This window comes from Rhinopithecus roxellana, chromosome 9, assembly GCF_007565055.1.
Source record: "Rhinopithecus roxellana isolate Shanxi Qingling chromosome 9, ASM756505v1, whole genome shotgun sequence".
Lineage (NCBI taxonomy): Eukaryota > Metazoa > Chordata > Mammalia > Primates > Cercopithecidae > Rhinopithecus > Rhinopithecus roxellana.
This window is the reverse complement of record NC_044557.1, coordinates 66,343,621-66,358,850: the sequence shown is the minus strand read 5'-3', so window position 1 is coordinate 66,358,850 and position 15,230 is coordinate 66,343,621. Positions and strand designations below refer to the sequence as shown.

At 38.8% G+C, this 15,230-nt stretch overlaps 1 protein-coding gene across 5 annotated transcripts in view; it reads left to right on the top strand.

Annotated features, from left to right (window-relative positions):
* UBR5 (ubiquitin protein ligase E3 component n-recognin 5) overlaps positions 1–15,230 on the top strand; it is a 159,659-nt gene that overhangs the window by 52,198 nt on the left and 92,231 nt on the right. For all 5 annotated transcript variants that reach the window (XR_004059243.1, XM_030937431.1, XM_030937430.1 and 2 more), the window contains exons 3-7: positions 142–223; positions 676–752; positions 1,146–1,265; positions 13,712–13,901; positions 14,406–14,565. Coding sequence is in view for 4 of the 5 variants with exons in the window: in XM_030937431.1 (XP_030793291.1) it covers positions 142–223; positions 676–752; positions 1,146–1,265; positions 13,712–13,901; positions 14,406–14,565 (629 nt within the window). In the remaining variant the exon portion in view is untranslated. The remainder of the gene's footprint in view (positions 1–141; positions 224–675; positions 753–1,145; positions 1,266–13,711; positions 13,902–14,405; positions 14,566–15,230) is intronic.

Genomic DNA, 15,230 nt, shown 5'->3' with positions numbered 1-15,230 from the left:
TTATTGCTTTAAAGTAAATATTAGTTTAAAAAATAGGTGTTGCCAACTATTTTTTTCTAATTGATTTTAAGAATAAACCCTATGACGTATTTACCATTTAAAAAATAATTTTACTTACTTTTTCTTTTTTTAATCTCTCAGCCACCCCCCTTTGAATGTATTGGAACAGGCTACTATTAAACAGTGTGTGGTGGGACCAAATCATGCTGCTTTTCTTCTTGAGGTAAATTATTCACTCTAAGAGAAATGAAAAATAAACAGTTAAAATAGAATTGTGCATCATTGTATTTCTTCCTTTATAACAGGAAAATAGCAGTTACTCCAAAGAGTTATCTTGAAGATCTCCCAGTTCTCTTTCCTCCTCTGGCCCAGAGAAAGCTTACATGATTTGCCAGAGTGTAAAACTAATTAGTAACAGAATGGGGGAGGCTCCTAAATCCAGTCATTTTCTTAGTTTGAATTTTGTCAGATTGAGATGTTGTAAATTATTTTCTGCTGGTTTCTTGACAGTGTATGTATGTCATATTTTCCCATCTCAGGTGTGAGCACCTTTTGGAAGGGAGTTTATTTATTGTCTTCTGAATTGACAGTGATGGGCACAGAATCTATTGAATAAATTCAAATTTTAATACGTATTTTTACTTGGAGAATTTTTTCTGTTTTCTTTGCTTTTAGGATGGTAGAGTGTGCAGGATTGGTTTTTCAGTACAGCCAGACAGATTGGAATTGGGTAAACCTGATAATAATGATGGGTAAGAGATTATGTCCTTTCTATTTAATATGTATTTAGCTCTTAGGTATTATATTAAACCTGTGTTTTGATTTTGGTAACCCTCAACTTGAAGGGTCACAGAAAATTATATGCTTTTAAAACAGTGAAACTATTACTTTCTAGTTTAATTTTAATTTTTATGCAAGCAGTGATTCACAGCCAAAGTAGTAACATTAAAAGTAGCAGAGGAGCTGGTTATCACTTAACAGAAGCAGCTATCAGAAGAATGATAGTACATGTTTAGTAGGTATCAAGTCACATCTACTCTTTAACTGAAATGATTTTATAGATCATTTCCAAATTAAGCAATGCAATTTGAAATAACCGGGTTGTGATGTTGGTCTTCAAAAATTTACCTCTTGTTTTCCCCCAGGTCAAAGTTGAACAGCAACTCGGGGGCAGGGAGGACGTCAAGGCCTGGTAGGACAAGCGACTCCCCGTGGTTTCTCTCAGGTTCTGAGACTCTGGGCAGGCTGGCAGGCAACACCTTAGGGTAAGTTGTGGCCAGTTGAAGGCACCATGTTACTGATGGTCTGTATCATCTTCCTTTGAGTGCTCTCAGTCTGAATGATCATCTTCAATATTATATCTAGCAATGGAGTGAGAAAATTCTCCTGAACTCTGGGCAGGAGTTCATATTGCTCAGGGTGAGCCACCATGATAAAAATAACCCACACAGGCTAATTACAATTAATTTAGGCTCTTGACCTTTAAAAAATGTGTATAATGTTTACATGTGTTTATAATGTCATGCCATTTATTTCATTTAAAATTTTAAATGATTTTATCTTTGGACCTCTCTTACAACTTATTCTTGGGTAAAAGAAAGTCTAACATTTATTTATTTCTGGTATCCAAATCTGGTAGTTCTTTCTGAATCAATTTAATGAAGTTTGTAAATGATGTAATTAAACCTTCATTATTTTATTATTTTAATTTTTTTGTAGAGATAGGGTCTTGCTGTGTTGCCCAGGCTGGTCTTAAACTCCTGGCCTCAAGTGATTCTCCTGCTTTGGCCTCCCAGAGTTTTGGGATTATTCATCTGAGCCATTGCACTCAGCCACTTTTATCTAAAGTTTATATACTGTTAGACTAAAGAAACCATACACGGCCGGGCGCATTGGCTCACGCCTGTAATCCCAGCACTTTAGGAGGCTGAGGCGGGCGAATCACAAGGTCCGGAGATCGAGACCATCCTGGCTAACACGGTGAAACCCTGTCTCTACTAAAGAATACAAAAAATTAGCCAGGCGTAGTGGCGAGCGCCTATAGTCCCAGCCACTCGGGAGGCTGAGGCAGGAGAATGGCGTAAACCCGGGAGGCAGAGGTTACAGTGAGCTGAGATCGCGCCACTGCACTCCAGCCTAGGCGACAGAGCAAGACTTCATCTCAAAAAAAAAACCATATACAAATTTCGAGCCAGATGCTTTTACTCATTTTATACCTTGATTGGTATCACTGGCCAGATTTTCTGAAAGTAACCGGTTAATGATTAGGTTATGCTACTTCAGCCAGCATGTGTGTTCAAAGGCTGCTCACAGAAAACTAGAAGCAGTTTAACTAGTTTCAAAATATAATGAAATAGAGGAGGAAGTTTTTGGCTTTTTTTTTCTCCAGACCACAAATTGGTAGGTAAAGTAAAAGTTAGATTTGAAAATTGGGCCTGGGTATGGTGGTTTACACCTCTCAGCACGTTGGGAGGCCAAGGTGAGTGGATCTGTTGAGTCCCAGAGTTTAAGACCGGCTTGGGCAACATGGCAAAATGCCATTTCTACTAAAAATACGAAAAAGTAGCTGAATGTGGTTGCGCATGCCTGTAGTCCTAGCTACCCAGGAGGCTGAGGTGGGAGGATCATCTGAGCCCAGGAAGTTGAGGCTGCAGTGAGCCGTGATAATGCCACTGTATACCATCCTGGGCAACGGAAATGAGAGAACCTCGTCTCAAAAGCAGAAACAAAAACAAAAACAAAAAAGAAAAAAGGAGTTGGGGGGGAATACCAGAAAGATTACTTTCTTTGCGTTTATGTTTTCATGCTGAACTAAATTTATTTTGGAATGTGAGGAAAGTTATTTAGTTGAGTACATCCTTTAGCTATGCTAAATATAGTTCTTGTCTTTATTAAAATGTTCTATGTGCTCTTTAAATGGTCCTAGGCACACAGTGTATGATAAAGAATTCTGAAAGTAGCATGTAATAACATGAAATTTTATTTCATGTGATAAAACTGGAAACATTTTGATTATTTTTAAGAGTAAGTATTACCTGTTAACACCATTGCCAAATAGTACCTTTCTTAAAGATGAACATTTTTTTGTTTAGTTCAAGGATCAGTAAAGTATAGCCTGCATGCCAAATCTAGCCACCCCCGTTTTTATTGAAAGACAGCCATACTTATTATCTGTGGCTGTCTTTGTACTATAACAGTAGAGATGAGTAGTTGGGACAGACTAGCTTCCAAAGCATAAACTATTTATGATTTGGCCCTTTACAGTAAAAGTCTGCTCATTCCAGGTTTTGCTTATCAGTTTATATACTGGCATTTGTTCCTAATCCTATACTCTATTTAATTTTTAATTTTTAATTTTTTTTGAGGCGGAGTCTCTTGTCACCCAGACTGGAGGGCAGTGGCGTAATCTCGACTCACTATATATAACCTCTGCCTCCCGGGTTCAAGTGATTCTCCTGCCTCAGCCTCCCAAGTACTTGGGACTACAGGCGTGTGCCACCACACCCACCTAATTTTTGTATTTTTAGTAGAGATGGGGTTTCACCATTTTGGCTAGGCTGGTCTTGAACTCCAGACCTCAGGTGATCCACCCATCTTGGCCTCCCAAAGTGCTGGGATTACAGGCCTGAGCCACTGCACCTGGCCTACTCTTATTTATTTTTAAATTTTACTTTTCATTTTGAAATAACTTGACCTTAAAAAAAGTTTACAAAAATAGCACAAAGAATTTCTGTATGTGTTGCACCCAGCTTCCCTAAATGTTAATGGTTTACATTTACATAATCTTATCAAAACCAAGAAATTAACGTTGATCATTGCTTAATATACAGAGTTTATTTAAATTTCTCCAGTTGTCCACTAATACCCTTTTGTCCAGGATTCAGTCCAGGATTCCAGTTGCGTTGAGTTGTCATGCTGCTGCTGCTGCTTTTTTTTTTTTTTTTTTTTTAAATAGTGGTAGGATCTTGTTCTGTTGCCCAGGCCGGAGTGCGGTGGCACAATGATAACTCACTATAACCTTGAACTCTTGGACTTAACGCAATCCTCCTGCCTCAGCCTCTCAAGTAGCTAGGACTATAGGCATGGGCCACCACCACACATGGCTAACTTTAAAATTTTCTTTGTAGGTAATTTTTAAATTTTTTGTGGAGACAGCGTCTCTCACTATGTTCTCCAGGCAGCCATGCTTCTTTAGTTACCTCTAATCTGGGCCAGATCCTCTGTTTTTATCTTTCTGACCCTGATGAGTTTGAAAAACCAGTGGTTATTTTGTAGAATGTTTGGATTTGTCTATCGTTTCTCGTGATTAAACTTAAGTGATATATTTTTTGCAAGAATACCGCAGAAGTGATGATGTGCCCTTTTCAGTGCATCATATCAGGTGGCATGTGATGTTACTGTTGTTTTATTACTGGAAAGGAGGTGTCCTGTGATTAGTTAAGATGGTGTTTACCTGTTTCTCCACTATAAAGTTAACTATTTTCCTATTTTTCATTAATATGTATTTTGTGGGGAGATACTTTGTGACTCTACAGATATCCTATTTCTCATCATACTTTTGCTCACTGAGTTTAACATTTGTTGATGATTCTTTTTTTTGTCTGAATCAGTTGCTGTTGTGGTGTTGGCCAAATGGGGATTTTTAAAAAAGATTCTCATCATTTCTTTTACATTTATTAATTGGAATTCAACTGTAAGGAAGAACTTTCCCACCTCTACCCCATTTTTTTATTTGTTTACTTTTTTTATTATCTATTTATTTATCTAATTTGAGACAGAGTCTCACTCTGTCGCCCAGGCTGGAGTGCAGTGGCGTGATGTCAGCTCACTGCAACCTCTGCTTCTGGGTTCAAGTGATTCTCGTGCCTCAGACTCCTGAGTAGCTGTGATTACAGGCGCGCACCACCACGCTTGGCTAACGTTTGTATTTTTAGTAGAGATGGTTTCACTATGTTGGCCAGGCTGGTCTTGAACTCCTGACCTCAAGTGATCTGCCCTCCTTGGCCTCCCAAAGTGCTAGGATTACAGGTGTCAGCCACCGTGCCTGGCCTTATTTTTTATTCTATTTTATTTCTTTTTCTCATGTTATTTACATCATTATGGTCTCATGGATATTTCTTATTCTCTGGTTTATAACCCATTTACCTTACTATGTTGCTCAAATTGTCTTAGACTTAAATCCTCTTAAAACTTGGAAATAACCAATTATGATAGAATGTATGGCAGAATGACTGAAGTAGAACGCTAGAATTTTGTGACTTTGTTAATAAAAATATACAACAAATACAGTAATAAAGGAGTATACTTGAGTTTGAATAAAACCTCTGTAGACCTACTCCGAAGGAGATTAGGGATAATTTTAAGACTTTAAAATGCAGACAGAATCGTTGGTTTTCTGAATCCCCTTACCCATTACTTACACTCCCCGTAACCCCCTCTTTGTGCCTCTGTTCTCTCTGCCAGAACAGACTGTGTAAGCGTTCTTTAAGCATTAGGTCCATGATTGCAATACTGTAAAGTGTCATGGTACCTCCTGACCAACTCGATGCCAGTGATTTGTTTAGTTATATTTGAGTTTGCAGATGTTTACAAAGTGTAAGCACATAAATTCTGATTGTTTCTCTTGGGCTGTGTGAAAAAATTGTTTGCAGTTTGTTGAAGGTGAAATTGTGATTAAGTTATTTTGTAAATCAAATTTTTTTTACAGTCACACATATTTTCCTTTATAATAAATGTGTTTCCTTGATTTGTATGGTGCTCTTTTTTTTTGTTTTTCAATTTCTGTGTTAATTACAATTAATTTTAAAGAGGCTTGCAATTTATAACATGTATTATGGAATCTAGGACAGGCAGATCTTGAGTCCTCAAAGGGGAGTCTTTAAACCACAAATTTACCAAATACAATCCAATATGAAAGAGACTGTCCCTGGAGACCTTGGTCCCCACTCCCATCCTGCAGAGTCCGCGCCTGCTCAGTTATGCTGCTGGGAGTTGTCCTGGATCAGGGAGTGAGCGGTCTCTTTGAGAGCCACGTTTGAAAGAGTTGGGATTATTGGTACAGTTTTTTAGCGTGGATTATTTTTTTTTTTTGAGAGACAGGATCTCCCTCTGTTGCCTGGGCGGGAGTGCAGTAATGTGATCTTGACCCACTACAGGCATGCCCCATCACACCCTGCTAATTTTTATATTTTTGGTAGAGCAGATTTTGCCATGTTGCCCAGGCTGGTCTTGAACTCCTGACCTCAAGCAATCTACCTGCTCCAGCTTCCCAAAGTGCTGAGATAACAGGTGTGAGTCACTATGCCCGACCAGCATGGATAATTGGGAATTGATCACTTATTTTGACTGATTATTTTTAGGAATACATACTGGTCCATTTAATGCTTTTTCCTTAGAAGATTTTGCTAATTGTCAGATTTGTGTGCTAAAGATTTCTAGCTGCTACTGTTTTCTTTCTTTAATAATTAAAGTTTATCCTGCAAGGTATTTAAAAAATCTCCTAGATATTTTTGTTAAACTCATTTTAAACTTGCTTAAGGGTAAGAGCACCGGATTTATTTGGGGAAGAGAAGGGAGTTTGTGTTTAATAAATAGTAAGGTGAATATGGACCTGTTAGTATCGAAAGTTCTATTCTGTTACTTGTGACCATTGAACAATAGATGATAGGTATAAGCTGCTTTTCGTTGATTTGAGCTACCATATTCCTTTAGGGTTTACTCTGAGCTAATAGCACATGAATTGAAATGTATATTTTTACTTGCAAATAGTTGAAGCCGCTGCCAGGTAGGTAAGATAGTTTGTAGCAGGATTCTGACAAACTGGATTCCCTGTTTTTAAAGGAAGCAGCTGGTAAACTGGTTTTGGCTGTAGGAAAATACAGGGCCACAGTTGGCAAATTCAAATCCGTGTGCCCCCTCCCTGCCTTATTTTGTCCCAAGAAAACTTGCAAATCTGGATTGTGTGGTAATCTCTTATCTTAAATATTGGGACTAATTGATATTTTCATGGAAATAAATACACACAGTCACATCATTCAAACGTGTGTGTGCACGCATGTGTATGCACATTTAAAAATTAAACTATTTTAGGATGGGTTTTTTTTTTTTTGGAGACAGGATCTGGCTCTGTCATCTGGGTTGGAATGCAGTGGCATAATTTTGGCTCACTGCAACCTCCACCTCTTGGGCTCAAGCCATTCTCCTACCTCAGCCTCCCAAGTAGCTGGGTGCCACCCATGCCCGGCTAATTATTTTTTTGTGGAGACTGGGTTTTGACAGGTTGCCCAGACTGGTCTTGATCTCCTGAGCTCAAGATCTGCCCACCTTGGTCTCCCAAAGTTCTGGGATTACAGGTGTGACCCCAGACTATGGTTTTAGATTGACAAAAAAATTTCAGACATCGTACTGAGAGTTCCCATGTACCCCATGTCTAGTTTCTACTATTACTAAAATCTTATGTTAGTATGGTACATTTGTTACAATTAATGATTCTAAAGTTGTCTATAGGTTATTCACATTTCCTTAGTTTTTTGTAATGTCCTTTTTCTGTTCTAAGATCCCATCCAGGACTCCGTATTATATTTAGTCACCATTTCTCATTAGATTCCTCTTGACTGTGACAGTTTCTCAGACTCTTCTTGTTTTTGATGACAAGACTTGGCCCATGGGCTTTAAGTTTGCAAACTGTGGACTAATTGCATACTAGGTATGATACCCTTAGTTCATTTTGAGTCATTCTGTGTACCTTGAGAACTGTGTAATGGGATCAGAATTGTAGGATTAATTTGATAAGCAAACCACAGAAAGTAGAAACAAGTTTTCCCAGTATTTTTTAGTTTAGCATTAAAAATTACGTTGCTCACTGTAATTATAGATAAGAGAAATCAGCTGATTCCAATACTGTCTTTTGTGACTACCAATAGACCTCTATTAGAATGTGCTTAGTTAAACACATTAATCTTTATATAGATAGTGAGCTGGTTAGAGGAATGTTCAGGGGTGATTGAGGTATGGCAACTGGTAGGTGGTTTGGATTCTGATAGGAGAAAACACTGCACACGGCAGGCCAGAGTGGGAATACCTGTATTTTCTATGGTAACAGTCAGGTGAATGGAGAAACCAGAGAGATATTTTGACGGTTGTCTTTAAACTCAATCGAGGACTTGTGTAGCAGAGATTGTAAATTGGCAGCTGCTGGTGGTGTAACGGATTAAATCAGCAGTGCTTAAAGAAAATAATTTGAGTGTTTTTAGATAGGCAGATAAGTCTCTCCTGTCTTCCCTGTTATCTTGGCTTCCCTTGTTTACGTATCTTATCTCCCTCCCATGGAGATTTGAGTTTGAGATGCCTGTAAGGTCTGCCCAGGAGCAGATGTGTACTTGGATGCTATTTCTGATCAGGCTTGTAATAGTACTTGCTTGTGGAAAAAATTGGTGATGGATTTCTTAGTGAAAGTATCGAGTCTTCCCTTTTATCTATGATGGCCATATAATTTATTGTCTGAACAGGGATGTTTTTGAGTGAAATTAATGATTAGGCTTAACCAATAGGCTTAAACGGGCACTATCATAGGTAAACTGGTATATATAGTTACATGATTTTAAGACTCCTTAATGTGGTTTTTCCTGTTTTCACGTTGAAATAATTTATATATTTTAGCTCTTGAATGTTTTTAAAAATGCCTGAACATAGTTTTTCCTGAAAGATTTAGTTTTTAAAACTCACAGGAAACTATAAAGTGCTGATTTAATAGTTGATTTTTGTTGTTGTTGTTGTTGTAGACGGAGTCTCACTCTGCCACCCAGCCTGTAGTGCAGTAGTGTGTTGATAGCTCACTGCAGCCTCAAATTCCTGGGCTCAAGCAGTCCTCCTGCCTCAGCCTTCCAAGTAGCTGGGACTATAGGCGCACAAGTAGTTGATTAGTGGTTGATTTTATTCCCTATTTGTGTTTCATTGGTTGTGTGTTGTTTTCTGATGCATAATTGTTTTAATATATAACTTGAAAACATGTCTACTTTCTAGAGTAGTAGTTTCTTTAATACAACTTCAGTTTTAAGTGAATTTAAAATTTAATTGCAAAACCATAAAATTTACCATTATAATCATTTTTAAGTATACAGTTTAGTAGTGTTAAGTGTGTCCACACTATTGTGAAACAGCTGTCTCAAACTTTTTCATCTTGTGAAGTTGGAACTTTATACCCGTTAAATAACAACTACTCTTTTTTTCTCTCTCTCTAGTCCCTGGTAGCCACCAATTCTACTTTGTTTCTGTGAATGTCTACTTAAGATGACTCATATAAGTGGAACCATTGAGATTTTTTATTTTTTTTTTTGTGACAGGCTTATTTCAGTTAGCATAATGTTCTGAAAGTTCATCCATGTTGTAGCATGTGATAGGATTTCCTTCCTTTTAAAAGCTGAATAATAATCTATTGTATGTATGTGTCACATTTTGTTGGACACTTAGGTAGCTTCTACTACTTGGTAATTGTGAATGATGCTGCTTTGAACATGGGTTTTGCAAGTATCTTTAAGACTCTGATTTCAATTATTTTGAATATATACCAGAAGTGCAATTGTGGATCATATGGTAATTCTTTTAATGTTTTGAGAAATCTCCATATTGTTTTCCAAAAGTGGTTGTGCCATTTCACAGTCCCACCAACAGTGCACATGGGTTCCAGTTTCTACACATACTTGAAACACTTGTAATTTTTTTTTTTTTTTTTTTTGCTTGATAGTAGCCATCCTAATCAGTATTAGTTGATACCTCGTTGTGGTTTGGTTTGGATTTCTCTGATGATTAATGATGTTAAACATCTTTTCATATGCTTGTTGGCCATTTATATATCATGTTTGGAGAAATGTCGTTTCAAGTCCTTTGCCCATTTTTTCATCAGGTTATTTAATTTTTTATGGTTGAGTTGTAGGAGTTATTTATATATTCTGGATGTTATCCTCTTACTGGATATATGATTTGCAAATATTTTCTCTCATTCTGTAGGTTGTCTGTTGAATGTGTCCTTTGATACACAAAGTTTTAAAGTTTGATGTAGTGCCATTTGTTTATTTTTGCTTTTGTTGCCTGTGTTTTTTGGCATCATATCTAAGCAATAATCACCAAGTGTGTGAAGCTTTTCCCTTATGTTTTCTTTTAGGAGTTTTATCATTTTAGGTCTTATGCTAAGGTCTTTAATTCATTTTGAGTTAATTTTTGTATATAATGTAAGATAAGGGTTCAACTTCATTCTTTTGCATGTGGATATCCACTCTTCCCAGCACAACTTGTTGAAGAGACCATTTTTTCCCCCCAAGTGGTCTTAACACCTGTGGAAGATAATTTGGCCATATATATGAGGGTTTATTTCTGGGTTCCATTTTGTTTCATTGGTCTTTTTTGTCGTTATCCCCAACCCATACTGTTTTAAATACTTTAGCTTTGTTATATGCTTTGAAATTGTGAAGTGTGAATCCTTCAACTTTGTTCTTTTTCAAAACTGTTTTGTCTGTCTGGGCTTGCCTGAGATTCCATGTGAATTTTTAGGGACAAACTTTTCATTTCTTTTTTTGTGTGTGTTTTGTTTTTAAGACAAGGTTTTGCTGTGTTACCCAGGCTGGAATGCAGTGGCACAAACATGGATGGCTCACTGAAGCCTCAACCTATTGGGCTTGTCAAGCATTCTGCCTGCGTCAGTCTCCGGCATAGCTGAGACCATTGACACATTTCACCATGCCTGGCTAATGTTTTGATTTTTTTCTAGAGACAGATCTCGCTGTGTTGCCAGGGCTGTTCTGGAACTCCGGGGCTCAAGCGATTCTCCCACCTTGGCCTCCAATGATCCTCCCGCCTTGGCTTCCCAAAGTGCTGGGATTGCAGACATGAGCCACCATGCCCAGCTAATTTTTTATTTTCTAAAGAAGAAAAGTCATTGGGATTTTGATAGGGGTTGTGTTGAATGCTTTGGGTGGTGTAGACATCTTAGCAATATTCAGTCTTTCAATTCATGAACCCAAGACACCTTTCTTATCTGTGTCGTCTTTAAATTTCTTTCAGCAGTGTTTTCTACTTTTCAGGTTATAAGTCTTAGGTTTTATTCCTAAGTACTTTATTCTTTTTGATGCTACTGTTAAGTGGGGCTTGTTTTCTTTTTTCTTTCCTCTCCCTCTCCCTTCCTGTCCCCTTTCCCCCTTTACTCTTCTGTCTCCCCTCTCCCCTATCCCTCTCTCCTCTTGTCTCTTTCTGTGAGACAGAGTCTTGATCTGTAGCTAAGGCTGGAGTGCAGTGGCACAATCATGGCTCACTGCAGCCTCCGCCTCCTGGGCTCAAGCCATCCTCCCACTTCAGCCTCCCTGCTGGGACTACACGTGAGTGCCACCATGGCTGGCTAATTTTTTTATTTTTTGTAGAGATGGGGTCTTGCCATGTTGCCTAGGCTGATCTCAAACTTCTGGGCTCAGGTAATCCTCCCTCCTGGGCCTTCCAAAGTGTTGGGATTACAGCTGTGACCCACCATACCCAGCCTGGATTGTTTTTTTAATTTCCTTTTTTTGTTGACGTAATGTGCTTTTAAATGAACAGTTATTTAAACATGACATTTATTAACTGAAATAAATGCTGTTTCATACTGCAGCCTTGAGGATGCACTATATTGCTTTTCTCCAAAGTTATCTTGGGCAGTTCTTAGGCTATAAATACAGATACTGCATAAACATGAATTGGTAGTATGCATCAGCAAGTACAGAAGCCCATCAAAAGGATGACAACAGCTTCTCTAGCTTTATTTTTTCATTTTACTGAGGAAACTATTTAAACAGTTTTTTTGTTTAGCCAGAGATTGGGCTTTCCAGTCAAGTGAGAGGAGAAACCATGGAAGTTTAATGTATACTGATTTGAGAATCATTATTGGTTAATGTGTTCCAAACTTTTAAAGGGGGGAAATGGTTTGGAAAATCAAATTGAAATGAAGTCTGTTTGCATTGGGAGTTTGAAGGTTTCAGCCTTAGGCAGCCAGTACAGTAGGAATTGAGAGTAAAATACTTCTCTCTAGGTCAAACGATCTCCAAGTATTAGATTCATTTTGAAGAGAACAGACGCTGCCCTAATTTAAAAAGCTGAAGTGACTTGTGTGACTATTTTCTTTAAGATGTGATTAAGTACAGAAGGCAGTCATGGTTATCTAGATGACTTCATTTGAATCTTCTTAATGTTCATGTTTGGGCAGTAAGTGAAGATGTAGATGTCATGCCCTTTCTAAGTTGTTTTCTCACAGGAAAAAATTACCATATTTAAATAGCAGCTCTCTCTTGGACAAGGTGGTTGATAGTGCTGAATATTAATGCAGTACTATCTTAGCAAATGAATGTTTATTTCATGGGAAGCACTGAATTCTAAACTAATTCTAAATTAGTTTTTGTGTAACAATGTTGGTAGTTAAGTCTGATAGGTCTTTCATGCAAAGGCAAGATGTGTTCATTTTATTTTATTTATTTATTTTATTTTAATTTAATTTAATTTTATTTATTTGTTTTGAGACAGAATCTTGCTCTGTTGCCTAGGCTGGAGTGCAGTGGCGTGATCTTGTCTCACTGCTACCTCTGTCTCCCGGGTCCTGGTTCAAGCAGTTCTCCTTCCTCAACCTCCGGAGTAGCTGGGATTACAGGCATGTGCCACCATGCACAGCTAATTTTTGTATTTTAGTAGAGACAGGGTTTCTCCAGGTTGGCCAGGCTAGTCTTGAACTCCTGACCTCGTGATCCACCTGTCTTGGCCTCTCAAAGTGCTGGGATTACAGGTTTGAGCCACCGTGCCTGGCCGATGTGTTCATTTTTTATAGTTGTGATTAAAAATACCTAGGTAGCTCTAAAAAATTATTTCCCCAGGACTTTGGGAGGCCAAGGTGGGCAGATCACCTGAGTTTGGGGGTTTGAGACTAGCCTGACCAATATGATGAAAACCCGTCTCTACTAAAAATATGAAAATTAGCCAGGCTAAAAAAAAAAAAAAAAAAAAAAAAAGCAAGGCTATGGTGTGGCCCACACCCGTAATCCCAGCTACTCAGGAGGCAGAGGCAGACGTTGCAGTGAGCCAAGATCTTGCCACTGCACCCCAGCTTGGGTGACAGAGGGAGACCCTGTCTCAAAAAAAATTTTTTTTGTAAGGATGCAAAAGTGTGATGTTTATCTTTATAAAAAGTGAAGTTATATTTAAGCATTAAAAAAATTGGATTGGGCATGGTAGTACACACCTGTAATCCTGGCTGCTCAGGAGACTGAGATGGGAAGATTGCTTGAGCCCGGGAGTTTTGAGACCAGCCTGGCCCACATAGTAAGACCTCATCTCAAAAACACAAAAAAATTGGGACAGTTGTCAGGTATCTTAGTGCATGCCTATGGTCCCCAGCTACTCAGGAGGCTGAGGCAGGAGGATCACTTCAGCCCAGGAGTTCTAGGCTGTAGTGTATTTTGTTTGTACTTGTGAATAACTACTGCTCTGCAGCCTGGGCAACATAGCAAGATCCCATTTCTTTAAAAAACAGTATTATTATTATTTTAAAGCCCAGTTCTATTACCTTATTCTCTTGTCAAAACACTACGTAACATGTTATGTCATTTAGACAAATAACTTTATTTTAGCTGAAAATAATAATGAGACCCAAGCCATCAGAATGATTGTTTAAAAATGCTAATTTTATAAATTCTCCAATATTTAGAAGCCGCTGGAGTTCTGGAGTGGGTGGAAGTGGTGGAGGATCCTCTGGTAGGTCGTCAGCTGGAGCTCGAGATTCCCGGCGGCAGACTCGAGTTATTCGGACAGGACGGGATCGAGGGTCTGGGCTTTTGGGCAGTCAGCCCCAGCCAGTTATTCCAGCATCTGTCATCCCAGAGGAGCTGATTTCACAGGTATGGATCTTGTAGAACACTTAATGTCAGACAACAGGACAAGGTGAGGTTTTACTGAATATGTGGGTTGTAGTCATGACTCATATCATGAATTCTGAAATAACTTTTTCTATTTTGATCCTATAAAGTCTATTTTGTTTTGTTTTGTTTTGTTTTGAGAGGGAGTCTCACTCTGCTGCCCAGGCTGGAGTGCAGTGGCTTGATCTCAGCTCACTGCAACCTCTGTCTCCTGAGTTCAAGCAGTTCTCATGCCTCAGCCTCCCAAGTAGCTGGAATTAACGGGTGTAGCCAGCACACCCAGCTAATTTTTGTATTTTTTAGTGTAGACGGGGTTTCGCCATGTTGGCCAGGCTGGTCTCTGACCTCAGTGATCCGCCCGCCTTGGCCTCCCAAAGTGCTGGGATTACAGGCTTGAGCCACCACGCCCTGTCCTAGAAAGCTGATTTTGATAAAGAATTTAATCAAGAAAATTATCATAGCACTTCTTTTTTTTTTTTATTTCAGGCCCAAGTTGTTTTACAAGGCAAATCCAGAAGTGTCATTATTCGAGAACTTCAGCGAACAAATCTTGATGTGAACCTTGCTGTAAATAATTTACTTAGCCGGGATGATGAAGATGGAGATGATGGGGATGATACAGCCAGCGAATCTTATTTGCCTGGAGGTTAGTGGATCACTGTCATGTTTTTCTCAGTGCTGGAGTGCTCTTTGGACTGGGGAATGGAATTTAAAGTACATAGACTTTTCTGAGTATTCTTTTCAAGGTGGTAGATATTTTTCACTGTAGAGCTGCTTGATTGTAAAGTTTCTTTTAAGGGAAAATGGGGAAGTGTTTTTGCTCAGTGGATTTGTGCTTGATCCCAACAAAGACGTGGCTGTATGTGCATAGCTTTATAACTAGATGACACATGACTCTACAGTATTGTTTTTTGATGCCTTATTACTGAAAATATGTAATATCTGAACTACATTTTGATCTTGACTATCTTATCTCTGTGATGTCACAAGTGTTGTATCTTTTTTTTTGAGATGGAGTCTTGCTCTGTCACCCAAGCTGGAGTGCAGTGGCATGATCTCAGCTCACTGTAAGCTCTTCCTCCTGTGTTCACACCATTCTCCTGCCTCAGCCTCCTGAGTAGCTGGGACTACCGGCATCCACCACCATGCCCGGCTAGTTTTTTGTATTTTAATAGAGACGGTTTTTCACTGAGTTATCCAGGATGGTCTCCATCTCCTGACCTCGTGATCTGCCCGCCTCGGCCTCCCAAAGTGCTGGGATTACAGGCGTGAGCCACTGCGCCCGGCCACAAGTGTTATATCTTAACAAAT